The 26,234-nt window shown below is 44.6% G+C and overlaps 1 protein-coding gene across 1 annotated transcript in view; it reads left to right on the forward strand.

Annotated features, from left to right (window-relative positions):
* mcf2l2 (MCF.2 cell line derived transforming sequence-like 2) overlaps positions 1 to 26,234 on the forward strand; it is a 401,635-nt gene that overhangs the window by 350,218 nt on the left and 25,183 nt on the right. The window contains exons 28-30 of the mRNA XM_068042330.1: positions 8,481 to 8,555; positions 14,856 to 14,930; positions 17,798 to 17,878. Coding sequence (XP_067898431.1) covers positions 8,481 to 8,555; positions 14,856 to 14,930; positions 17,798 to 17,878 — 231 coding nt within the window. The remainder of the gene's footprint in view (positions 1 to 8,480; positions 8,556 to 14,855; positions 14,931 to 17,797; positions 17,879 to 26,234) is intronic.

The raw sequence follows: 26,234 nt of genomic DNA on the forward strand, positions 1-26,234 counted from the left end.
TACTTGAGCTGTGGAAGATTCAAAGACCTTTTCTTATTCTATGTTTTATATATTCTTCATTATTGACTTTATGGGAATGTCAGTGCTGTGGGAAAAAGGCAAAGCTCTTTCTGTACATTTATTTATGTTATGTCTGACTAAATATTTTTAATATTCTGTTGTGCTGTCTCAATAGGGTGAGAAACTGGGTGCATTAGTGCCCATTTTTTGGATGCTACGAGCACCCTTAGAGCTCCAAAATGGCATCTGCGGTGCACATGCACACTTTTGGGGCCAATCATGCAGGTTGCTACATTGGTGAGGATGTTAGCATGCATGCAGTAAACAGCCACCAGAAGTACGCAGAGCAGGCAGATCATGAAGACAATCAGCATGTAACACTGATTTGCCACCAATGGTGCCATTTTGGAGCTCAAGCTCCACCTAATGCCCTTTCTTCACCTTGCACAGCTGAACACACATTCAGCAGTAGAAAACCCCCAGCAGCACCATTTAAAGGGATTATCAACAACAAATTGGGGCGGCACAGTGGCGAAGTGGTTAGCACCGCAGCCTCATAGCTCCAGGGACCCGGGTTCAATTCCGGGTACTGCCTGTGTGGAGTTTGCAAGTTCTCCCTGTGTCTGCGTGGGTTTTCTCCGGGTGCTCCGGTTTCCTCCTACAAGCCAAAAGACTTGCAGGTTGATAGGTAAATTGGCCATTATAAAAATTGTCACTAGTATAGGTAGGTGGTAGGGAAATATAGGGACAGGTGGGGATGTTTGGTAGGAATATGGGATTAGTGTAGGATTAGTATAAATGGGTGGTTGATGTTCGGCACAGACTCGGTGGGCCGAAGGGCCTGTTTCAGTGCTGTATCTCTAATCTAATCTAATCTAACTTACAGGCTAGATGTTGGTTGATTTCTTCTGGCTGTTGCAATGATACTACAAGTGTCTGCTTTCTATAGTTGCTTCAAGTTGCAGTTACAGAAACTGGTATGGCAGGTGCTGAAGACTATTTGGTGACTTCAAGGCTTCTGCACAAGCCAGTTGCTTCCAGACATGGGTGCACTAAGAACTTAATAAATAGGAGCAGAAGTGGGCCATTTGGCCCCTTGAGTCTGCTGCACTATTTAATAAGATCATAGCTGGTCTTCTACCTCAACTACATTTTTCTGCACTCTACTCATATCCCTTGATTTCCTTAGTATTCAAAAATCTGTCGATCTCTGATTCAAATATACTCAACTGCTGAGCATCAACAGCTATCTGAGGCAGAGAATCCCAAAGGTTCACAACCTGTCAGGCGAAGAAATTTCTCCTATCTCCGTCCTAAATGACTGACCCCTTATTCTGAGACTGTAGGCATTTCACTTGGAATACAACTTGACTTGATGAAGAAACAAAGGCCACGCAGAACAGGATAAGCTGCTGGAAGAAGAGGAGGAAAGCGGGGGAGAATGGCTCTCAGCAGAAGGCCATATCTGCCCAGTGTGCTTAAGGAGTTATTTTCCTACCTGAATCTCAATGAGAAATACTGGCTATGAAATTTGGCTCCATAGCACCTGTTTATCGGGGCTATGGGTGTCATTTTGCCTCCAAAATGGTTCCCGCGGCTCCATGCACACGTCTGATGCTGACCGCACTGGACACCATTTTGCTGAGGGTGTTAGCAGGCTTGCAGGGAGGGTCCACCAGATGGATGCAGAGTGGGCAAAGTATATCGTCAGTCAGCGTGTAGCGCCAGTGGTGCCATTCTGGAGCTCAACACTTCAGCTAATGCCCTCTCCTAACCTTGTGCAACTGAACACGCATTCAGTGCAGGAAGGATAACATCATTTAAAGGGTCATCAATTACTTTCAGGTTAGTTGCTGATTGATTTCTACTGGCTCATGTTGTGATTGTAGAAGTGTTTTGTGGTTTTCATAGTTGTTTCAAGTTCTGAAGTCAACAGGGAGTGATGTGGCACATGTTGAACAACTTTGTCCTGATTTCAAGGATTCGGCACAAACCATTAGGTGGTGTGGTCCTCCTATACTGAATGTGTGTTCAGCTGTGTGAGGTTAAGACACAGCCTTAACAGAAGCCTCAAGTTTCAAAATGGCACCTTTGACGTCACATTAGTGTTACAGGCTAATTGACATCATATTCTGCAGTGGTTTGCATCCCCTTGGACTACAGCATGACAGGGAGAATGAGCAGATGTGACACAGAGCTGGACAAGCTGCTGGAAGAGGGAGCAGGAGGAGGGGAAGCAGGGCTTTCAGCAGGAGGCCACATCCACCCTGGGTATTCAGGGAGAAATTCTCCTACCTCAACCTCAGCAAGGGACAGTGTATCAAACATCTCTGCTTTACTAAGGAGGTCGTCACCGAAATCTGCCATCGACTGTAACCACAATTGCAGCCTCAGAGCAAGACAAAGGCAGCTTTGCTAGTGGCTGTGAAGCTCACTGTAGCCATGAAATTTTATGCATCTGTCTCCTTTCAAGCTGGAGCAGGCAATATTTGCAACATCTCCCAGTTCACTGTTGCATAAAGGAGGTCACTGAGGTAGAGGCCTGCTGCCCGACCCAAACCCGATGGGACCCAACGACATGTGTCGGGCTCGGGTCGGGTCGGGCCGAGTCCAAGTCGAGCCAGGTTGGGTCGGGCTGGATACACACGGTAAGTGCTTTGCCAGTAAGTATTGAAATTAAAAAACTTATCTGAGCTGGGAGTCTGGGTCGAAACTGAGTCTGCGCAGTGAGCGACTGATGTCACTGTGTCGTCATCACGCATGCGCTGCAGCTTCGTGGAGCTTCCCAGTCGGAAGGTAAGTGAAGGGATAATCGGGTCGGGGTCGGGTCGAGTCGGGGCGGGTTTGGGTCAGGTCAGGTCGGACTCGGGGCAAAATCGGAGGGGCTCGGGCCGGGTCGGGCTTTGTCCCGCTGTGGATCTGTCGGATTCGGGTCGGGTTCTTTTTTCCTGACCTGAGCAGGCCTCTACACTGAGCCCTGTATTCTAAGACAGCTGTATACATTTCATTCTCTCTTGCCAGAGAGAAACATACAGAGAGAGCACGAGGCTTTGCAGGAGCCGCATTTCAACTCTGCCATGTGGCAGAACCGAAAGGGATTCCATTCCCTCAACACCCAGCTACTGTGTGACCATAGGTAGAGAATCATGCAGGTTAATTCCTGCTATCCTGGCAGCCGTCATGAGGCCCTCATTCTGCAGCAGTCCGCTCTGCTAAGTGCATTTGAACTACCACAGCAAATCAAAGGATGGCTACTGGGCGACGAGGGCTATCCACTGACGACATGCTCATGACTCTGTTGCACAATCCATGCACATATGCGCAGCATGCATACGAGAAAAGCCATGCTGCCACATGAAGTGTGATAGAGCAGCCATTGGTGAACTGAAACAAAAATTCCTGTGCCTGGATTGCTCTGGAGGAGCCCTGCAGTAATTAGCAGGGCAGGTGTCAACATTTGTCACTGCTGCATGCTGCACAACCGCACTGTCATGCCTTGCCACCAGCTGTGCAGCAAGTACTGAGGAGCAGGAAGTGGAGAAGGAAGAGGAGGAAGGGAGGAGGCAACCAACACATCCCTTTCTGGCCGGACTGTCCAGTATTGACTCATCTGACTGTGGTACCAGTAAACGCTATCCCAATGCCCCATTCACCAACAATTCCACCCCTTGGGCTGAATTTAATGGCCGCGGAAGTGGCCCTGACAACCAGCCGGAAAGCCAGTGGCAACCAAGCCACAGCCATTTCAGAATCTCTGACGGGTTTAAATGTCAAGCAGGTGGTTAACTGTCTGCCATCAGAGTTCCTGTGCCTTTAAAGGTGAAGAGCCGGCCTCCAAGAGGTGCAGGCCAATCAGAGAGAGCTGTGGCCACTGCAGGGACTGCAGCCAGCCCTGAAGCAGCAGCCATGAAGGAGGCCTTAGAAGACAGGTATGTAGGGTGGGCTCGCCGGGGCCAGTCAGGCAAGACCCGGCGAGGGTGGGGATGTTGGGTGGGGGGGGGGGGGAGGGGGAGTCGTTGTGGGGGTGGCAGTGGCAGTGGCCCTTGCCGCCGCGGGGGCCCTCCATGGCCCACAGGGTACCCGATCAGGAGGGTCTGCTCCCGCCCCTGCCCCTCGCCCCCGAGCCTGCAGGGAGGCTCCAGTGTATACTCATTAATTGGACACTTAAGGGCCTCAATTGGCCTCTGGATGGGTAGACCGGCCTCGACTATCCCCGTCCTGATTTAATCTGGAATGGGGGGTGAGTTGGCAAGGTGACAGGCTCTCCACCCTGCACCTTTCCACTCGATTATATGGCCACCGCCACCCGCCTCCGCCTCCCAGCCTGCTCCCACGTGGGGAATTAAATTCCACCCCTTATCTCTCTTCTGTTACTGACCATCACAGTGTCCTCTTGGCCACAATGCTAAGAATAACCACCAAAAGCAAACATTCCAAACCATATTTATAAACTAAATCATGCCACATTGCACACAAAAGTCAACTAATCACCCTTGTGCATTCCCTTTAACCCTGTCTTGCATGTGCCTTCGTCTGTCCAAATGCTGCTATGCAGTGCTACCTCAGTAGCTGCAGCATGGCTGATGGAAGGCTGCTGAGTTTCAGTGGAGTGCACTTCAGATGGCCTTGAAGAATGACCCAGAAGGTGGCCCGGCTGAGGGCTGCAAGATGGGTGTGGGTGACAGCTGTCTGAGCTGGCTAGCTGACACGAAACTGCAAGGGCATTGTCACAGTGGCAGTGGTGGGAGGATGAATGCTGTTATTCTGAGAGAGGACCGCATGGTTGTGCTCCAGAGAGCCACTGCTATTCCACTGGGGCGGCACCTCAACAATTTCAGTAACCTTTTTGAGGACAGATTGTTGGGCTGCTGTGACACCCTGCAAGCCTCTTTGTACACTGTAATCTGCAGCCACAATGGCAGTAGTCTGAGCTTGCATGGCAGCAAGCTGACCTTGCATGACTTCAGTCTGAGCTTCCACTGCAGCACTTAGACATTGGGTGGCTGCTGCTTGTGTTGTAATGGAAGCTGTGACATGCAACATTGGCCATCAAACACGATATCATTGTTGGATCCACAAGTCTGCAAAGGGAGTTGACCACTATTCCACCCTGGAAAGGATGGGCTCCAAGTTCTAAGCAAAACCCTGTGCCACGTTGATGCTAGACTCCTCCATGCTCCTTATCTTTAAATGCAGGCTTTCTGGCAGGCTTCCCAATGCACCAATCATTTCAGTGTGCATATCCATCAGCCTTCCTCTGTAGGCTGCCATATTAAAGGCTTCATCTGAATCCTCTGCAGCAGAACTCGGGTGTCACCTTGCCCTCCAGTGTGCTGGCTCCTGCTTTATCCTCTCCTCCTGTTCTGGCTGCCTGGCACTCGTGCCCAATGTCATACCATATGCTGATCTCACCTCTATTCTATCCCCCAAATTTTGCACAGTGTCAGTATCTGGATCAGTGGCTGTGAGTGTGAAATTTTTGTGTCTTCACACTTCCTTCTTGCTGTCCCTTCACTGCCTGGCCAGTTTGTATCCTTTGGGTATCTGAAAGGAAAAAGGCACAAAGGTAAGATTGTGGAGCAGGGAAGGTGCAGGGTAAGAGATACATGTTTACAGCATCTGTAGCTTGTAAATCAGAAGAGAGTGTGGGATGGGGGAAGCTGGGATGTGTTAAGAAGAATTAGATATGATGATAATGTCATCTTTGACGATTTCAGCCCTGCTGCTGTCCATAAAATTCTAACAGGACTAGACAGGCTCGATGCAGGGAGGATGTTCCCCATGTCTGGGGAGTCCAGAACCAGGGGTCACAGTGTCAGGATTTGGGGTATGCCATTTAGAACTGAGATGAGAAGAAATGTCTTCATTCAGTGGTTGGTGAACCCGTGGAATTCTCTACTGCAGAAGGCAGTGGAGGCCAAGTCATTAAATATATTCAAGAAGGAGATAGATATATTTCTTATTGCCAAAAAGATCAAGGGGAGAAAGCGGAAACAGGGTACTGAATTAGACGATCAGCCATGATCTTTTCCGAAGGGCCGAATGGCCTACTCCTGCTCCTATTTTCTATGGCCTCAACAATATGCATCCCAATTATTGTCAACACCATCTCCTCCATGAAGGTTAAGAATTGTAGACGCACTTGTCCTCCTCCAATTAGCTCCTGCTGCCTCTGCTTATGTACCACCTTGTCATGCAATAGAGGGACGTGTGCCAGTGAGTGTCATGCCATCTGTTTGGATGATGTGGCTGTCATGGCTGAATATCTGGCAGTGTGTGCAAGCTGTTGTGAGATGTCGGTGTGAGTCTTGCAGCACTGCTAAGTGTGTGAGGGTGCAGTGGAGCTATGAATGTGAGGTTGAGTCCTGATTGATAGAGATGGTTGGTAGAAGAGTGCTGGCGTTATGGCGAATTGAGCAGTGTGTGAAGTTAGTGGTGCAGTTGGTAGGAAATGGCATTTGAAGATGAATTCATTGACCTTGACCACTCATGTGAGATCATTGAACTTCTTGTGGCACTGTGTCCAGGTCCTCGGGGCTTGACTCTTGTCATTAACCTCCACGGCTATCAGCTCCCACAGCCTTTTTAGCATGTGTCTGGAGGGCTTCCTGGCCCCCTGCAGATAAAGAACATCTCTCCTCCTTTCCACCTCCTCCACCAAGGACATCCTTCAAAAAACCTTGCAGCCCACTTTCTCCCATGTTCTGTTATTATGCAATGATGCCAAGGTCAGATTCACTTCCTGCACGAATTCCACCACCTGCTCTATCCACAATGCATTTCCCCTTAAGAGGTACCAGCCAGCTTTAAGGAGTGCAGGCTAGCTTTAAGTGGTGGTAGTCACTCATGATGTTGTCTCCCTGTTGATGCATCCAGCAATCAACAGCTCAGTTGGTGCTGCCTGAATACTGCAATCGTTCAAAGCAGCAAGCAGCACAAAGTTTGCGTGCTGCCCGCATTGCAATGAATGGGCACGGGGTAATCAGGCATCGTGATCCCCATGCCTGGTTTGGAAGACAATCCAATTTAGCCCCATTATCTTGTGATATGAAATTTAATGCATCATGCAATAACATCGTGTGCTGCTAACTCATTTATGCCTAGTCAATTTTCTGAAACCAACCAAGGCCCAGAATTATGTAGTTGGTCCTAGTTCCAAATTGTTTTACCAATGAATAAAACATGCAGTTATTTTATTCATGTAGATACAAGAAAATACAAGTCTTTTTTTAATGTTGTTCTTTTTTCCTCTTCACCATCTTTGTTTTCCCATTTCACACATCCTCGCTGGCTGAGAAACAGACATTTCATCGTCTTGTGCCAGTGCTACATACTAACTAACTGCAGGAGGTATCCAAGAGAGTGATTCAAGAGGTCTTATTCTTCATTTGTCTTTTTCTTCCTGATAGGAAGCATGCTTTATGATGATCATATGATAGTGATTGGGAAGTTACAGTGTGATGAATCAAACACAAAATATGTCCTTTTTGCTAAAAATGAGTTGAGCCGCCAAAGTGCTGCATCCCCTCACTTCCCCTTTAATTATCTTTTCAAATTCATCGTCAGCTGCCCATATGAAAAGAAGAGCTACTCTTTCCTCTTGAGCTCTATGCATCTACAGCTCTACTATATTCAGGTCTATATTGTCTGGTGTATAGAACAGAAATTATTTTCAGTTTTGCATATTCAATATTTAAGATAGATTTTTTATATTGAGTTTACGTCAGATCCACAATTTCCTGATAATATTTGGACATGAAATCATGAATGTTTTATAAAGCCTGCTTTCAGAAGTCTCTGGAGAGAAGTGAGAAATAGCTTGCCTGATATTTAAGTTACCTTTTTATGAAAACTTAATACAAAGTAAATAGATATATGCATATGTGCTTACATATGAGCATAATGATTTCATAATCTTCACCCATACCATATGAACAGAATGCTCATCAGAGAGCAGAGGAAAACCCAATTTATTCTATTGCCCTTTCTTGTATATTTTCTACATAGTGCTTGCCATCATAATTAATACCTCAATCTATTGTTTTCTTTATCTCATGGAAAATATTTCTGACCATTGAGTTTAGGTGACGTGGAGTGTCTAATGCTTGCAAACAGCAGTTCCAATATTATTCATTACTTTCTGTGCAAACACAGGTCAACTGAATTAACCTCAGTTACAGCAAAATAGTGAAGAGTACAATACCTGTTAGTATCGGCATGTATAGATTTCAAGCAGTAGGGAAAAAGTCATAAAATATGGCTTTAAAAAATAATGGTATCAATCTGAAGAAAATAAAAATGTTTTGAAGAAAAAATTGCATTTTGTAAATCGACTGCAGAAAGTAGTACACAAGCAGAGCATTCTGGTTTTCTGTACTGTATCTGACCAGTGCTTGACCATTATTTTCCTGCTGCTCTTTCTGGTATAATAACCAGTCTCTTTTCTAACCTTAGCATGCATTGCTTTTCTGTATTCCCAGAATCACAGTCTAAGGAGCCAACTGTAATTCGTCGCATTTCCTTAGCTTCCTCTGTCAGTGCTTCTCGAAGTAAAGGTACATTATAATTACCATTCCATTCTGCTCGATTCCCAGTTTTTGACTAAATTAAATTATAACAGGAGCTATTGCACTTCTAAAACTCTATACACATCTCAAAAGAAAATTTCAAACTTCCTTGTTTGATTTTGATTTGCAATCATATTTACATAGGATAAAGTTGTTTTAATAAATCCATGCTACAATTAGTAAGACATCACCTTGAGCACACCAGAAGCTTGAGGATCATATTTAGGTTCCTGCCATTCCAATCCAACTGATACAATTGGGTGTTTCATTGTTTGTTAGCTGGAACAGTGGATGAGCAGCAGTTAGCTGTAAGATGTTCTGTGTTGTGAGGGAAATAGTTATGTGTCTCACTGCAACTGAATCTGACTACTCATTTGCTGGTGACAGAAAAACGTGTCAGTTATGTTATCAAGGTACACAGCCCAGAACGTTAGCCAGCACAGACACATCAGGCCGAGGGCCCCCCTCCCTTCTTTGCTGTAACCATTCCAAGAATGTCCCATCCTTTAAATTTGGAGGAAGATGCAGTAACATACTGTGAAGAGAAAAAAATGAAAAATACATATGACAAAGATAAAAGAAAAAAAGGCTTCTGATAAAGTGTGTATTTTACCAGTCTTACACAACAATTGCTGCATTTTTGCTTTGTACAGTTTCCACAAACTGAAATTAGGAATGCATATATCACATTATAGGAGAAATTTCCGGAGGAAAAGAAGAATTCAAACTTTTATTAACATGGCATAAATTAGATTAATGTTGAATTTATTTGGAATTAATCCAAAATGGCTCAGCTTGCATTGTTAATTAAATTTCACTGTGCATTTACTTAAGTCTTAGTTACTCTTTCCAGTTTTCTTCCCTTATCTCACCTGCTACCCTAAGAGTGTTGACCTTTGCCCATACATGGTTCTATAGGTGCTAGCAGCCTTCTGGTACCTAACCCAAGTGGCCATTCTTCTGTGTGAGCCTAAACAGTGAATGTCAGCAGGTTTTTCACTCTCCTCTGAAACAAACTGTGGCACTCCAACTGTTACCCTGGCTTAGATCAGCTAAACCTGCACAACCTTTCTGTGGAGTTTAACATATGAATTATCTATTAACTTGAATACATATTAGTGTTCACAGTATAAATTGTGCTTAAATGTTGTATTATCAGTGGTTTTCTTTGTAGCTAGCTGATTCCTTATTTATTTACTTATATGTATCAGCTTATTTCATTTTATACTGTGACAGTTGCACAGTGACTGTTCACTTAAAAGGTACTCAATGTGGATTTAAATTATAACTACATTTGGTGGTTACCATTTCAGTGATATATTCACCTGAAATTTGTGGCACTAAGCGCATCCATAATACAACCCACAGCTTTGTGATTATGTGGTACGTGCATTTGCAAAGTTTGACGTATAATCTGCTATGTGGTTTAACATTTTATTTCTTCTGAACTGAGCTGCTAAATAGACAACTTAGCCACACAGACCACAGCACAAAATACAGTATATTACTCTGGTCATGGCCTAGATAAGGAGTACTGTGGCATTTATCTCAAGCCTGGACTGACTCATCCAGAAAACATAAGTCATTAAGTCTTCAAAAAACTTAAAGCCTTACATATACCATCTACAGTTGGGTTTGTGTAGCATCAATTGACATCATGCATTTGATGCCTATTCTATACATAGAGGACTGTTGCTTGATTCTGCTAAACACATGAGATTGATGCTACCCATTTTTATCTCCATGGATACAGTCCAAGGATTGACCTGCCAGAAAGCTTGCTTGAACAGTGTGGAAAGGGAGAGCTTTCTCCTGCTTTTCCTCACTCCTTAAGGTGATCTACCTGGTATTGATGAAATTTAGTCCCTAGGAAGCTGGAGCATTTATGTTAGCTGGGATTAAGATGGTTTAGTAATTCAGAGGCTGAGGCTAATGCTCTAGGGACATGGATTCAAGTCCCACCATAGCAGCTGGTAAAGTTTAAAATAATTAATAAAATAAAATCAACTAATGAATAAATACAAAAAAATCTAGAATTAAAAGCTAGTCTCAATTGTCTTAAAAACCCACCTGGTTCACTCATGTCCTTTTAGAGAGGAAATATGCTGTCTTTACTTGGTCTGGCCAGCATGTGACTCCAGTCTTACAGCAATGTGGTTGACTCTTAACATCCTCTGAAATGGCTGAACAAACCATTCAGTTCAAGGGCAACAAATGCTGGCCTTGCCAGTGGTGCCCACATCCCATGAAAGAATTTTAAAAAATAGTCCTGTAGCTACTGTCCAGCCATAATGTAAAACTTTAATTATCAAGGCTTGGTAACCTAGACGTGCATCCTTCTGGAAATAGAACACTTTATTATTCTGAATTCCAATTGAAATAGGTTAGATACAGAAAACGTAACATGAAGGGGAGGGGAGTAAAATTAAAATGAAAGCACCTTTTGTTATACGCAGAAAGCTTGTTGTTGAAGGAGCCAAGCTTTACTTTGTCTTGCATTTAATTTACAAAGTAAAAGATGACTAACATGCAGCTCCTCGCTCAAACCTTCACCAAGTTTCTGTAAGTGTCTCCTTATATATACTCAAGACCCTAATTAACACCCTCCACCTGCATATGATTCAACACAATTAAGATTCCCTTTTTTGTCTTTAAATAAAATTCAGAGTTTTAAAACAAAGCAAAATAAATTCCATATTCTATACAAAGCATCACATTATGAGACACCCTCCTCTTGGACCCCTAACAATTTCTTTGAACTCACATTTATTTTCGTAAAACAGATAGTTGATGACTTGCATGTACCCATTTAATTTTAGAAATTCTCTTTCTCTCCAGCATTTGTTTCAATCCAGCAAAGTCAATCTGTTACCTCTTCTCACTTACACTTTTGGTAGAGTGTATATTATCCTACATGGAACAATTATCTACATAACATTCATAACATAACACAAGAGCCAGTGTTTCTGCAGCTAAAGTACTTTTAACAACTATTTTTATTTCCTTAGCTTCCCAAGCTATTGGACAACATTTCTCATGTTCACCCATCAAAAAATATTATGAAACCAGCTGAACTCGAATACCCATCAGGAAGATTAACATGTGAAGCATCATAGTTTCATATTCTTTGGGTCACCTAAGGATGGGATCTTAAGTATGCATTCTCCAGATTTAATTTTTTTTTAATGTTTTATTTGCCCTTCAAACATTCTCAACTTCTGGACGTTTCATCATAGTACTTAACTCCAACACATCAAAACTAGCATCAGGTCTAGTCTGAGTGCACAACCAGTTTAATTGATCAATCAAGCTTCATAATAGCTCTTTCTCTTCTATAGATACATCATCATCTTTCGGTGATGACCTAGCGCGATTAATTAGGGAGTGACACTCTCTAAATAAAATTGTTGATTTAAAGTTATTCCAGACCTACTATGCTTAATATCTAAACCAATATATTTAAAAGCCCCACAAGCCTGACTCCCAATCTTAAATTCTACTTTAGATTAGATTAGATTAGATTAGATTAGAGATACAGCACTGAAACAGGTCCTTCGGCCCACCGAGTCTGTGCCGAACATCAACCACCCATTTATACTAATCCTACACTAATCCCATATTCCTACCAAACATCCCCACCTGTCCCTATATTTCCCTACCACCTACCTATACTAGTGACAATTTATAATGGCCAATTTACCTATCAACCTGCAAGTCTTTTGGCTTGTGGGAGGAAACCGGAGCACCCGGAGAAAACCCACGCAGACACAGGGAGAACTTGCAAACTCCACACAGGCAGTACCCGGAATCGAACCCGGGTCCCTGGAGCTGTGAGGCTGCGGTGCTAACCACTGCGCCACTGTGCCGCCCTTATTCTTATTTAATCTTATTAATAATGCATTTCTCAAATTCTGCAGTACCAGTGCATAAGGAATCATCAATGTGCATCAGGAAAATAACCTCAGAATTCTCTGTGTCATGCATCATTTCAAGAACCCTGCCTCTCTGCTTTGGGCAGTTCATTGCATAATGATACTTCAAGTCACACCTGCAGTACCTGTTAACTGTTCCTTGGGCATTCCTGGGATTCATTTGTCTATTGTTGCTTTCTCAATTCTGTCTACTGCTGTAATAGTCAGACCTGCTAAAGGTGCTTTCATCCTCTTTCCTCTTGTCTTTAACTTTTCCATTGTACTAGTGCCTGTGTCCAGTATCTGGACTATTTTGAAATCCGGCAATTATTATCTCCTTCATTCTTTGTGTCATCACAGAATGCCCTAATTGCTCTAACAAGGCTGCAGGTAATGGCTGTTTCCCCATAAATTTTTAAAGGGAACAGACATCTGATCCAGCAGGGAGTCTTTTTCGGAGAACTGAACCCCAGATAGAACCACAAGCCTGTCCATATACAACACACCAGCATAATCTAGCAATTTAAATTGTTAGCACTGAACCAGGGATCTTCAAATTGAATTTCCTAAAACTTCTGTAGTCAGTTAAAGTTCATGATATATTCCTCCATTGAATAACCCTGTTTTCCGAAATCTGTCAAAGTCTGACCATGCCTCATAGGCATTTAAGAGATCATCTTTCTTGTAAATCTCATCCAGGAATTCTAACAGAAGATCCAAACCTTCATCAGTACCCAACAGATGAGAATCCAGTTCACAAAATACTTTACCTTTGATTTTACTTTTGGTAGAAAGTGACAATGCCAAGGCCATACCTTGTTTCCTCTTTGATAGGGATGTATCCTCTTCATTCTTCCACTGGTCATATGGTTCAGATGCAGAGACATCAGAGGGTAATCATACCCTGACAATTTATGCTTGCTTTCTGCCATATTTTCCACAATAGGCACTAGGATTTTAGTTTTCTATATGAATTTTTTTTTTCTGTTTCCAACCTTCACCTTTAGGCAACTATCCTCTGCTACCATATTATATGCCAGAAAGCTTGTTGAAGGATTATGTTGGAGTCAATCTTTATTCAGTCTTGTATTTATTTTACAAATTAAAAAGATTACAAACATGCAACTCCTTACTCAAACCTTCATCCAGTTTCAATAAGTGTCTCCCTATATATACACATAGGTAAGATTAACACCGTCCACCTGCAGATGATAAACCCAATTAACACCCTCATTTGGTTTTCTACTTCCTTCCAGCCAATCTGTGGGGGAGAAATTGAGCCTTCGCATGCCCAGACTCTGGGTGAAAAACAGGAATTGGGAGGACTAATTTCCAAGTACGATTTCTTGCTCCTGATTCCTTTCTAAAAATTGGGTATCTTGAATATGCTCACCAGAGGTCTACCAACTATTTTAGGATCCTGATATGTTAAATTTGGTACATACTGGCACAGTTTTTCTGGGTCTACAGTGGCCTGACTAGCAGTCCTAAAGAGATTGCTGGAAGGAACCAAACAGTAGATAATTTCATTTCTTTTTACTTACCTTACTGTGGAGCCAAGTTGATAGGAGTGCTCCTCCTACCTCCACAGCTATGCTGCTGGTTCTTGATCACCAACCTCCCACTCGCCTCCCCAACCCCTCCCAGGACTTACCTGAAGACTGGTGGTATGTAGATGATGCCCAAGGCCCAACTTCCAATGAACTTCTGGCCTTCATGTTCGGACGCCCCATCCTCTATGCCAGTTTTTGCCGTGAAACCAATGTCTCAACCTATATAGCATCAGAAGCTGTGATGAAAATTTGCAATTGCATTTGATTTGGTACATTAGGCATCAATTAAGAGAAGTAATTGTGGGTATAAATGTAAACAAACAAAATTTGAAAATGAAAAATATGAAGAATCAGTTATGTCTTTCAAAATTCTGGGATAAAATATTTTTCCAGGTGATGTATATGAATCTTTTCCCTATCAGGTGTCCCTATTTAGCAGCAACAGTTCAATGGTAATATGGATCACAGCAGTGCATGAATTCTAAAGAGAATTCTTGGTTACAGCAGATGATGTTATACTTCTGATAATGTGGCTGGTATTAAACTATTTTCTTTTTCAGCTATTCATTAACACCAAGAAGGACTCTACTACTAATCAATGTCTTAGCTAAAACTTCTCCTCTAAGGAATAAACATCAAACACAATGTAATGAATTTTGTTAAGTTATCTTTCTTAGTTCCAGGTTATATATCAGACAATGCTCCTACTTATATTAACTGAATCCATGCTGGCTTATTTGCTATAAGGACTACATAAGAAAATAATGAATTATGGAGTTATTATTTTAGGCTGTCCTTAATGTGTTTTCGTACCTCTGCAACAGGATCACTTTCTGGGCCAGATGTTAAAGCTAAGAGATATGAAATAAAGAGTGACCCAACTCCACTGGGGTTTGAAGGTACAGCTGCATTTGATGTTGGGAAGTGCATGCTGCAATGTAGTGTGTTAAACAAAAGAGCTTGTTTGTTCTTATTCCAGGAGAAGCTCTTCATTTCATTGTGTGCCATGACCATGTAAGAGTTGACTGTAGCATGTCTGTGATTGTGCTTCAGGTGTTTGTGGATTTGTATTCGGTGTTTGTCATTGTGTTTCTGATGGCTTGTTCAGCCAAATGTATTTTGGATTAGTTTGTGGTTCACTAATTAGACAATATAAGTTTAATCAGTGGATAAGTTCAATTCGAAAAACAAAAATGAAATAGTTTGACAACATTTTAAAAATAGACCATTTATAGTCTTTCATTCACAGTTTTGATTCACAAAGCATCGTGCAGTCAGGCAGATAAACTGAATTCAATCATTTTTGCAGTAAAGCATTGGAGTCCAAACCACCAATCACTCAAATCGCAATTTCTGTGCAATTTCTGTTGAAAAACCATGGAGCTGCACAGTTGATGACTGTGGCCAACCTGAGCTTCACAGCTCTCCTCAGAGCTGAGGAGCAGTTAAAGTCAAAAATCTGGAGGAAGAACTTATACAAAAAATAAGATTAGAACCATCACTTTTTTCATGCTTTTTGCAGAATCAAAATGAAGCTACAAATGTTTCGCATTTATTTTTAGTCTAAGATACCCTTGGTGGTTGCTGAAAAACCTCATTTGCAATCTGTAAAAATATCTGGTGGGTCAATTACCTTGAGTGGCTCTTGCTCACCTTCTAGTTGCTGGTGTAACAATTGTATCACCAAAAATCTGTGAACATGCTTCTTTCTTGATTGGGAAATTGTACTCGACATGAAGTGGAGGGAGGGAAAAAGAAATTAACAAATAAAATGTAAAAGTGAAGCCAGAAACATTTATCAAAATAGGCACAGAAAACTCTTGTTGAACAAATAAGAAAATGAATGAAAAATGGCCATAGTAATCAAGCAGAGAGATCAGTGATTAGTATAATGGCTGATATTATTTCAATTTATTTATTTCTTTAAGTAGTAGTCTACAAGAATAATGAATGGAATTCTAAGACGTGTGCTTTTAGTGTTTGTATTAACACAAATGATTGCAGCAAAACATGTATTTTTGCGACTGTTTTATTCAGTAGCATTTTGGTTGTGTGTTAAAAAAGCGATAATGCCACTTTTACTCTGTAACCAGCATTTTTGATAAATGTCCGGAAGGATGGCTATTCACAGTCCCAAGGTTCTTACCTCTGGCGTTATATTGTATAAATGTGGGGAGGTCCTAGTATTTTTAAAAGACTCTTGTCTGAATGTGTGCAAGAGCCCATACCTTTGACATTCCTTTTTTTCAATATGTCTCTACATAAATTATGTACTTTAGCAGCTTCAGGTCTGGATTTAGTCGTGTTAGGGGAGCTCCTGGTGCTGGGCCGAAAACGTGAGGGGAACCCCGCCTCAGTCCTTCGGAGCCAACCCACCCCCACCGCCCTCCCCCACCGCGTGATTCAATGATGCTCAGGCACTTAAGTGACCGGCACCAGGGTCCCCATCCCTTTAAGGGCAGGGATCCCATCTCCAAGAGCTGCCAGCCAATCAGAGGGCCGGCAACTCAGTAGTATCAGCAGCGCCACTGGGAACAGTGGCCACTGATGGTACTGCACCAGGCCTGGGAGCAGGCCCATCGCTGGAGACCTCGAAGGGAGGTAAATGAGGGGGGATCGCCAGGGCCAGTCTGGCAGGCCCTGGTGATGGTGGGTGATGAGGGTGGGGTGAGGGTGGGGTGGTGTTACCAGAGATGCGGCTTTGCCGCTGTGGGCCCTCTGTGGGCCATAGATTGCCCATGCACGAGCCCCCACCACAAGCCTGTAGGGAGGTCACCTCATTTCAATGGGTGACCTCCCTGAATGGTGGAGGCCATCCCCCCGCCCCCCACAACGGCTGGTGTAATTCCAGTGGCGGCAGGAAGAGGCCCTTAATGGCTAATAATTGGCCACTAAAGGCCCTCAATTGGCCTCTGGATAAAAAGGCCATCTTCAGCCTTTCCCATCTCCAACGTAATCATGGAACGATGGGAAGGCGACAGCCCCTCTGCTCCCCGTTGCAATTCTATGGGTCCTCCCGTTCCTAGCCCGTCTCTGGGGGGAGGGGGGGTGGGCCATTAAATCCAGCTCTTAGTGAGACAATAAAATTGATTTCATGAACACCTTTGAGTTAATTCCCTCATTTCACCACAAAATACATCCAGAACCAACTTATAAACTATTATTGTATTATAACTGGTTAGGGGATTAGTTGAATCATTAGAAATAGAAATAGGCATTGACGTTAAAAGTTACCACAACCACTGACACGTTATGACATTGAACAACAGTTTTAAACTTATTTCACGTAGCAATTATAAAGTGGGATTATTAATTTCTAAAATGTAGTGTAATAGCAATGGTCTCCTGATTTGCAGGAATATATTCGGCAATAAACAATGACTGATTAAACAGCTTGAGCTACAGTCAGTACGAGAACCTGAGAAAAAAGATGTAATTTCTCTTCTGAGTAGAAAATTCAGAATCCAGTTTTTGAAACTTAAGTAGTTTTTTATTCTTGTGTAAAAGTTGTTCACAAAAGAATGGACCACGTGAAATATAAAATATTTAAAGAAACTAACATATCTCCACTTGTTCTATCTGCTTTATTTATGAGTAACAAGGTGACATAAATTAGCATGTATTACATAAAAGATTTGTAACTCAGAGCCCAAATTATGTAAAGGATGTGCTTCTTTGTGTCAAAGTTGGAGTTTATTCATTATTCTCAGTTTCTTTATAGTAACGCACAATAAACATTAGTTTTATAATCGGTTTCTTCTTGCAGATTCACTGCCTGATCCTTTCATGATTGCAAGCAAGCATCACAGCACTACCAGTTATGTAAAAAGATCGATTTCCCAGACAGGTAAAGCAGATCTAGAAGCATATATGTTTGATGGGTAATTTATTTTCCTTAATACTGAAAAGTTGATTTGGAGGAATGTTTCCAGAAACTATTGTTTTTCTTCTTTTTATTCTATGCTTTGTATGTTGCCTATTCCAAACACACATACGACTAATAATCTGATGATCACGCAGGAACAGTTCCTTGTAATATCAGGCACCGAAGCGTAAGGTGTGCCCAAATTGCTGCACATTTCCTAGTGTGGCCAACAATGTGTAGCTCCCATGGTGCCTGTTAGCAGCAGTTGCTGAAGAGAAGCCCAACCAAAAAAATAAAACAGACGATTTTTATTTAGTGCGCTCGATTGCACCAGCAAGACGCCTGCAGCATCTTGGTGGTTGGGTCTCATTAACATGCAGCCAGTGAGTACCAAACAGGTGTTCCAAGCAGATCACCAGTCAGTCACTGTGGGACATTTGGCTGGCTTCTACACCAAACCCACTGATAGTTCAATCCCAGGTGGGAGCCACACAGGGATGGCAGCAGACCAGAGTATTTTTGTGGAGCCAAGAAGAACAGCACTGCACCTTCTAGCCTCACAAAAGTAAATGAAAAAAAAGGTTTGGAGTGGCCTACAGTGGTCCCTTTAAGGGATAGGCCACTTCATACTAAGGAGATGCATATGCCACACGTGCCCCATCCATTGGCACACAGTAATTGCGTTAAGGTCCTACATTGAGCTTAGGACACGAATCTAAACAGTGAAATAAGACTCCCATCTGCAGGCAGGAACACTGGCCATCCATTTTGATGCCTGCTTGAAAATTGAGCCTGCCGGTCCTCAGGCAACCATTGGGCAAGATACATTTTTTAAAAACTTTTGTTTGCCTACTACTATTATATTTTCTGGCACAACGAGACAGTCTTTGGCCTCCTTGTCTCGAGAGACAATGGGTAAGCGCCTGGAGGTGGTCAGTGGTTTGAGAAGCAGCGCCTGGAGTGGCTATAAAGGCCAATTCTAGAGTGACAGACTCTTTCACAGGTGCTGCAGATAAAATTGGTTGTCAAGGCTGTTACACAGTTGGCTCTCTCCTTGCGCTTCTGTCTTTTTTCCTGCCAACTAAGTCTCTTCGACTCGCCACACTTTAGCCACACCTTTATGGTTGCCTGCCAGCTCTGGCGATCGCTGGCAACTGACTCCCACGACTTGTGATCAATGTCACAGGACTTCATGTTGCATTTGCAGACATCTTTAAAGCAGAGACATGGACAGCCAGTGGGTCTGATACCAGTGACGAGCTCGCTGTGCAATGTGTCCTTGGGGATCCTGCCATCTTCCATGCGGCTGACATGGCCAAGCCATCTCAGGCGCCGCTGGCTCAGTAGGGTGTATATGCTGGGGATGTTGGCCACCTCGAGGACTTCTGTGTTGGAGATACGGTCCTGCCACCTGATGCCAAGGATTCTCCGGAGGCAGCGAAGATGGAATGAATTGAGACGTCGCTCTTGGCTGACATATGTTGTCCAGGCCTCGCTGCCGTAGAGCAAGGTACTGAAGATACAGGCTTGATACACTCGGAATTTTGTGTTCTGTGTCAGTGCACCATTTTCCCACACTCTCTTGGCCAGTCTGCACATAGCCTGATGAGGCTGAATTATGCCTTTCATATTATTATATTTTTTGTCACAACGAGACAGTAGGCAAATGAAAATTGCGCCAACATTTTTTGTCAGCTGACCATCAGCATGACTTTGCACAATGACCCTACTGTCATGTCTACAAGGTTCTGTAAAATGGTGGCACCACATGTGGCTGGTGGCCAAAATCCCACTCGTGAAAACTCTGCACTTTCTCATTGTTTTAAGATATAAAGAGCTGGCCATGTATTATGGACAAGTGAGCTCACTGAGGCACAGGTGCATTCAGCAGATACAATATTTAACTGGCTTGTGTCTACCTCCTACCCATTCTCTGTCAATAGTTAAAATGAGCACTATTAATGCAGTGAGTAACCCAGTGGAGAAAGGTGATGTTTCCTGAAAATGGTCACCAAAGGTTGACACTGATGCCTCAGGATGTGTGGTAAAAGGTTCTGACTTATATTAATGCTAACTGCTCCATCAGCTGGTATAGCTATAATGCCACAAAAGTTTAACAACCTCACCAAGTATGCATTATCTTATATTAATGCTATGTATTGAGTATGTTTATTTAATACCGTAACCTCCTGCACACACGCAGTCTTAGAGTGCTTCAGATTTTTCCCATGAATTCCCATTATGCATCAGCAGGTCTCTATCCCATAAAGTGCTCCTTTCCTAACATACTCAGCTGCTTATCCCTGTCACAAACCCTTCTATTTGCTTTGCCTAATTGATGTATTTTTATTTAATCTCACCCATTATAAGCTGCACATTGATAAATGGGTGTCTCTGTACATCTACCTGACATTTAAATTTGTCAATCCATTTAGAGAGCCTGAGTGTGTAAATGATTATTGGAAGGAAGAATAGGCATCAATAATGGATACAAGCCTGCAAGTCTGAAATACCAACTCGCATGACATTTGCCAGTTAGCTCTAAGTATTCGGTCTCTACTATTTAGAACATCATTTTTGAAACCTAGGACAGGATTTTCCCTGCGAGCTACAGGACTCTGCCGTCATGCTCAAATGAGGGTCAGAAGCCCACACAGTGTGGGGAACAGTCAATCAGCTGTGATTTTCCCCGAATTGCCCATTAATGGCCAGAGGGTGGGCTCGCTGTCCAATTAAGGGCAGCCGGTGGACTCTGGAAGCTGGAGGGCCAATCAGAGGCCCTCCTCCCAGCTTGGAAGCAGCAGCAGGAGGCCCTTACAGGTAGGTGAGGGAGAGAGCATGCCAAGATGGAGGCATCCTCGCTCCAAATTCCTTAAATATTAAATAAAAATAAGGCCTTAGCAGCTGGGCCACCACTGTGGAGCAGAAAATCCCAGTCAGCCTCTGATAAAAGGCCTTAAGTGGCCATTAACTATCTGAATTGGCTACCCGCCGCTTGCAGACGGGTAACCGTGCCAACACCACCTCCTCCCATCCCCACCCAACACCATCCTGACTCCTGAAAAATGGCCCGTGGTAGGATGGAGCCAGGGAACCGGCATGTTAGTTGGCAACACAAAATTCCTTGCCTGCCCCTGAGAAATCCAGACCCTAGTTTAAGGTAGTCAGATGGATTACCTCCTGTTGTTCACATCTTTTTCATTATGGCCTTTTTCTCATAATCAGAAACAATTTCCTGAAGGATCCAGGCGTAGAAACACATGCCCTAGACATTCAACTGCACAGCGTCCATTGTTTGGGTGCTAAAGAGCCTCCCGCCCTCCACTATGGCAGGCAGGAAGTGCACCCTCATTACGAGCTGGCAGTGCAGCACCCAGCATATTGGTATAGGCAACAAATTAGGCATCCAGGGCCCGTGCATGAAACCGGTGTTAGGTAATTAGAAGAATCAAATAACAGGACTAATGCCTATTTGAGGCCCCCCCTTGTAATATTGTATTGGCTTGAACACAGCAGCAGGTTTGCAAGCGGCCTAACAGGCGGTCCTTAAAGGAACACTGCAGGCTACAACCAACAAGGTAAGTGCTTAAAATATATTTATCTGCATGTGTAGCCACATGTGGAGCAGGAATGGACTGCTGCCGTCCACTGTGCTTCACATTCACTAACTCAGCCACCCGATCTTCACCTCTTCGACCATCTCCTGATCCTGACCTTGACTAAATCTCCCCCACCCTGATCCCACATCAACCATCCCCAATTATGTTCTTGACTACTCTCCCCAATTCTGACCTCGGTCACCCTCCAGATTGTGGACATTGACCACCGTCCATGATTCTGACCGCTATGCAACTTTCCAATCTCCCCCTTCACAGTCACCCCACCCCAACCCCACCTAACCCTTCCTGGTTGCACTGTTTCTCCCCCCCACCCCCACCCCCACCCCCATCCCCCTTCTGTGAACCCTTTAAGCACTAACCTGGAGGCCGCTGCTGGTGTTGCATCGATCCAATTTTCAAATTCTCTTCACCGGCAAGCTGCCTGTGTGCACAATTCGCTGCTTTGATGATAATGAGGCCCTTGGTTCAATATCTTGTGTACCTCAAGTCAATTTATTCAGGTGTGAGAACATTTTAGGTGCTCAAATTTCCAGGCCGATGTGTTCACTCTGCCCTTACAAAGGGTCCTGATCCTGTGAAAGGCCTGCCAGTGGCCTCTCAAAGTCTCTAATTGGCTTGTCATAGGGCGGGCCTTCCCCAAAGTAGGCAACAGGGATCTCTCGCCGGCTCGCCAGTCAAGATCCCCGTCGTCAACATAAAGTTCTGCCCTGCACCCCCACAGATGTACAATGTTTTGGCAACAGTAACAAGGTACTGATTATCTTTATAATCCTATTATATGTAATCCAAATACAATTCATCATACCCAATTGAGGCACAGAATAATGAACACAAATAAAAACAAGAAATGCTGGAAATACTCAGCAGGTCTGGCAGCATCTGTGGAGAGAGAAGCAGAGTTAACGTTTCGGGTCAGTGACCCTTCTTCGGAACTGGCAAATATTAGAAATGTCAAAGGTCATAAGCAAGTAAAGCAAGCAACCGGAAGCTCAGGGTCCTGCTTGCGGACTGAGTGGAGGTGTTCCGCAAAGCGGTCACCCAGTCTGCGTTTGGTCTCTCCAATGTAGAGGAGACCACATTGTGAGCAGCGACTACAGTATACTACATTGAAAGAAGTACAAGTAAAATCGCTGCTTCACCTGAAAGGAGTATTTGGGGCCTGGGATAGTGAGGAGAGAGGAGGTAAATGGGCAGGTATTACACCTCCTGCGATTGCAGGGGAAGGTGCCATGGGAAGGGGATGAGGTGATGGGGGAAATGGAGGAGTGGACCAGGGTGTCAAGGAACGGTCCCTTCGGAATGCTGACAGGGGAAGGGAGGGGAAAATGCATTTGGTAGTGACATCACGCTGGAGGTGGCGGAAATGGCGGAGGATGATCCTTTGGATTTGGAGGCTGATGGGGTGGAAAGTGAGGACAAGGGGAACCCTGTCACGGTTCTGGGAGGTAGGGGAGGGAGGGGTGAGGCTAGAGGTGCAGGAAATGGGCTGGACATGGTTGAGGCCCCTGTCAACAACAGTGGGGCGCTTCTGATATGTCTTCCTTTTTCCTCAACCGAGGATTCCCCCCACTGTTGTTGACAGGGTCCTCCATTTCCCCCACCACCTCGTCCCCCTCCCATGGTACCTTCCCCTGCGATCACAGGAGGACCCTGAGCTTCCGGTTGCTTGCCATTTCAACACTCCCCCCTGCTCTCATGCTCACATCTCTGTCCTGGGATTGTTGCAGTGTTCCAGTGAACATCAACGCAAGCTCGAGGAACAGCATCTCATTTACCGATTAGGCACACTACTGCCTGCCGGACTGAACATTGAGTTCAATAATTTCAGAGCATGACGGCCCCCCCATTTTACTTTTATTTTTAGTTATTTTTTCTTTTTTACAATTTTTGCATTTTTTTTGTATGTTTATTTTATTTCATCTTAGTTTGTTCAGTTTGCTTACCCATTTTTTTTTCATGTTTGTACTTGCTGCTGTTCAATTTTCAGTCCGTTAACACCCTATCTGTACTAATGCTTTGTCTTTCAACACACCATTAACATATTGTTTGCCTTTGCTCCATGACCATCTGGTCAGCTATTCTGTGACCTTGTCCTATCAACACCTTCTCCTTTGTTATCTCTTGCCCAACCCCCACTTTACTTGCTTATCACCTTTGACATTTCTAATATTTGCCAGTTCCGAAGAAGGGTCACTGACCCGAAACGTTAACTCTGCTTCTCTCTCCACAGATGCTGCCAGACCTGCTGAGTACTTCCAGCATTTCTTGTTTTTATTTCAGATTTCCAGCATCCGCAGTAATTTGCTTTTATATTAGAATAATTAACACACCCTGCTTTAAGTACCGAGACTGACCTCAAGCAGTTGTCGAAAATTCTTTTCAGAAGTGCAGCTGCGCCACCTACTGGTAAATAATTGGCAGATGATAAATGAAAATTCCTGGTTTTGAACCTGTCTGACAAGAAGTTGGATAGCACTACTGCTTTCCAAAGTTTCCAAGGTCAGTCCAGTTTAAAAAATGATAACATTCTGCCAGTTTAATCAGCACCAATCATTGGGATCATGCCATTTTGGTGGTTGGGAACTAGGATACTGCTGCAAGATTTAAAGACATATGGCTGAATTTTAAGGGAAAGCAGTGGACAGGAATGGAGGTGTGGGGGTGACATAAAATCGGGATGGGGCATGTTGGACAGAAAGTACAACATTATGACGTCCCATCCCAATTTTGTCCATGGCAATGGATGGTGCAGGAGTATGAGGTACCAATGGACCCTTTGAGGCTCCTTCCTCCCCCTCAGAGGTGGCAGGCTCGCCCACGGTCTTGGAGGTTGTCTGATTTGACACCACATGAGCTGCATCAGAGAATAGAGATATGTAAGGGCAAGGGCCTGCCCTCCCTCCATTGCACAAACCCTAACAATGCAGACCCCTGTGCTGCCAGATGCCTGATAGGCAGCATGGCTGCTTCACTGAAGATGCAGCCTTGTGCCCCATGGCAACCTCACTCACTGTCTTGGAAAGGTGTCCTTGCCTCTTTATCTGTGAAGCTCCTGCCATCTTGCAGTCCAGCCAGCTCAATGGCCTCCTCCTCCATCAGTGCTAAGAACATATAGAATGGGCAGCCCACAGCCGGTCTTGAACTGCTTTCTCCGATTGTGTGCAATCTTCTCTTGCAGACAGAGGGAAGGGAACTGTTGGTCCTCCAGTGACATCTATCCTAAAACAAAGGCTAATGGCAGTCCAGCTGCCATTGACAGAGACACAGACGCCTCCTGCATGCGTCCCCTTTCCAGGGACCTCGTGAGAGAGCAGTATGACAGGGGTGTTCCTTGGGCCATCTCGCCATCCACTGTCAATCAGCTTACATCCCCTAACTCTTTGCCCACGCCTTGTGGGGTGGGGGGGGTGGATGGGGGGTTGATTCCTCTCCTTCCAATGCACTGTACTACTTTGCCAGATGCAAGGCCCAAGAGGATGAAGGCATTAAAAGGTACTCACTTTCGCAGCCCGGATGAGGTCATTGAGCCGTTTGCAACACTGAATCCATGTTCGCGGTGTGACCCCCACAGCTGCCAACCTCCTCTGTGATTTGGAGCCCGACCTGCTGGCTTTGGGTCCCGGGTCTCCACCCCTTGAGAACAACATGTCCCTGCTCTCCCTTGCAGCCTGCAAAAGCACCTGGAGGGAGGCATCAGGGAAGCATGCAGCCACACGAGGTCTCCTCTCAGCCATCTCTTCTGTTCCTGCAATCACCTCCTCCTCTCACAGGCCTTCAAAGTGCAGAGCTCAATGCAGGGCTGTCAGCACTTTGAAGTGGCGGCAGACCCAGCCGCGGCGTCACCTGAAGCCGAGCTCCCTGCCTCCGGGCCCAACACCGGCCATGCAATTGGTCGGGTATCACGGCTCCTTAGGCTTGATTGGCCGGCTGCTCCTGCCTCTGATGCGCCACACTCCTGCTTCTGGTCCTGATGGCGGGACCGGCATCTCACTAATATAATTCAGCCCATGGTCATTAGCAAATCCACTGCAGATGTTTCTGAAATTAGTAAATACTCCCCAAAATGGCCTGTCCTTCTGACTAGTGTGCATCAACACAACAGTGAAACACTGCAGTCATCAAGCAGAATTTAGTGGAGTTGATGGGACCCCCAGCACCAGGCTGACAAGGCAGTGGGATCCCCGCCTCGGCCACTCGGAGCCCCCCAGCTCTATTTAACGGCGCTCGAAGAGTTAACAGCCTGGCGCCGGAATCCCCATCCCTTTAAGGATGGAATCCTTAATGGGATCAGAGGGCCAGCAGCTCAGTAGTATTGGTAGCTCCACCAGGACTGATGGCCACTGCAGGAGGCCTGGGAACTCAGCCCAGCACTGGAGACCAGGACCCCAGGTATGTGAGGTGGGGTCGCCAGAGCCAGTCCATCAGACACTGGCAATAAGGGGCGGGGGGGTGGGTGCAGGCGGGAGGGGGGGCATTGGGTGCAGGGAAGGGGGTTTCAGGGAGATGGGTTGTTTGCTGGCGGAGACCCTCCGTGGGCCACAGATTACCCACAAAGGAGACCACCCCCACCAAAGCCTACAGGGTGGCCGGTTTTACTGGGTGGCCTCCCCACATGGTGGTGGCCCCCCCCCCACCACCCACTATTGTTAGGTGAGTGAGCAAACATCTGGCAGATGAAGTATAATGTGGGAAATTTGAGATTATCCACTTTTGTAGCA

The sequence above is a fragment of the Heterodontus francisci genome, chromosome 11 (assembly GCF_036365525.1).
Source record: "Heterodontus francisci isolate sHetFra1 chromosome 11, sHetFra1.hap1, whole genome shotgun sequence".
Classification (NCBI taxonomy): domain Eukaryota; kingdom Metazoa; phylum Chordata; class Chondrichthyes; order Heterodontiformes; family Heterodontidae; genus Heterodontus; species Heterodontus francisci.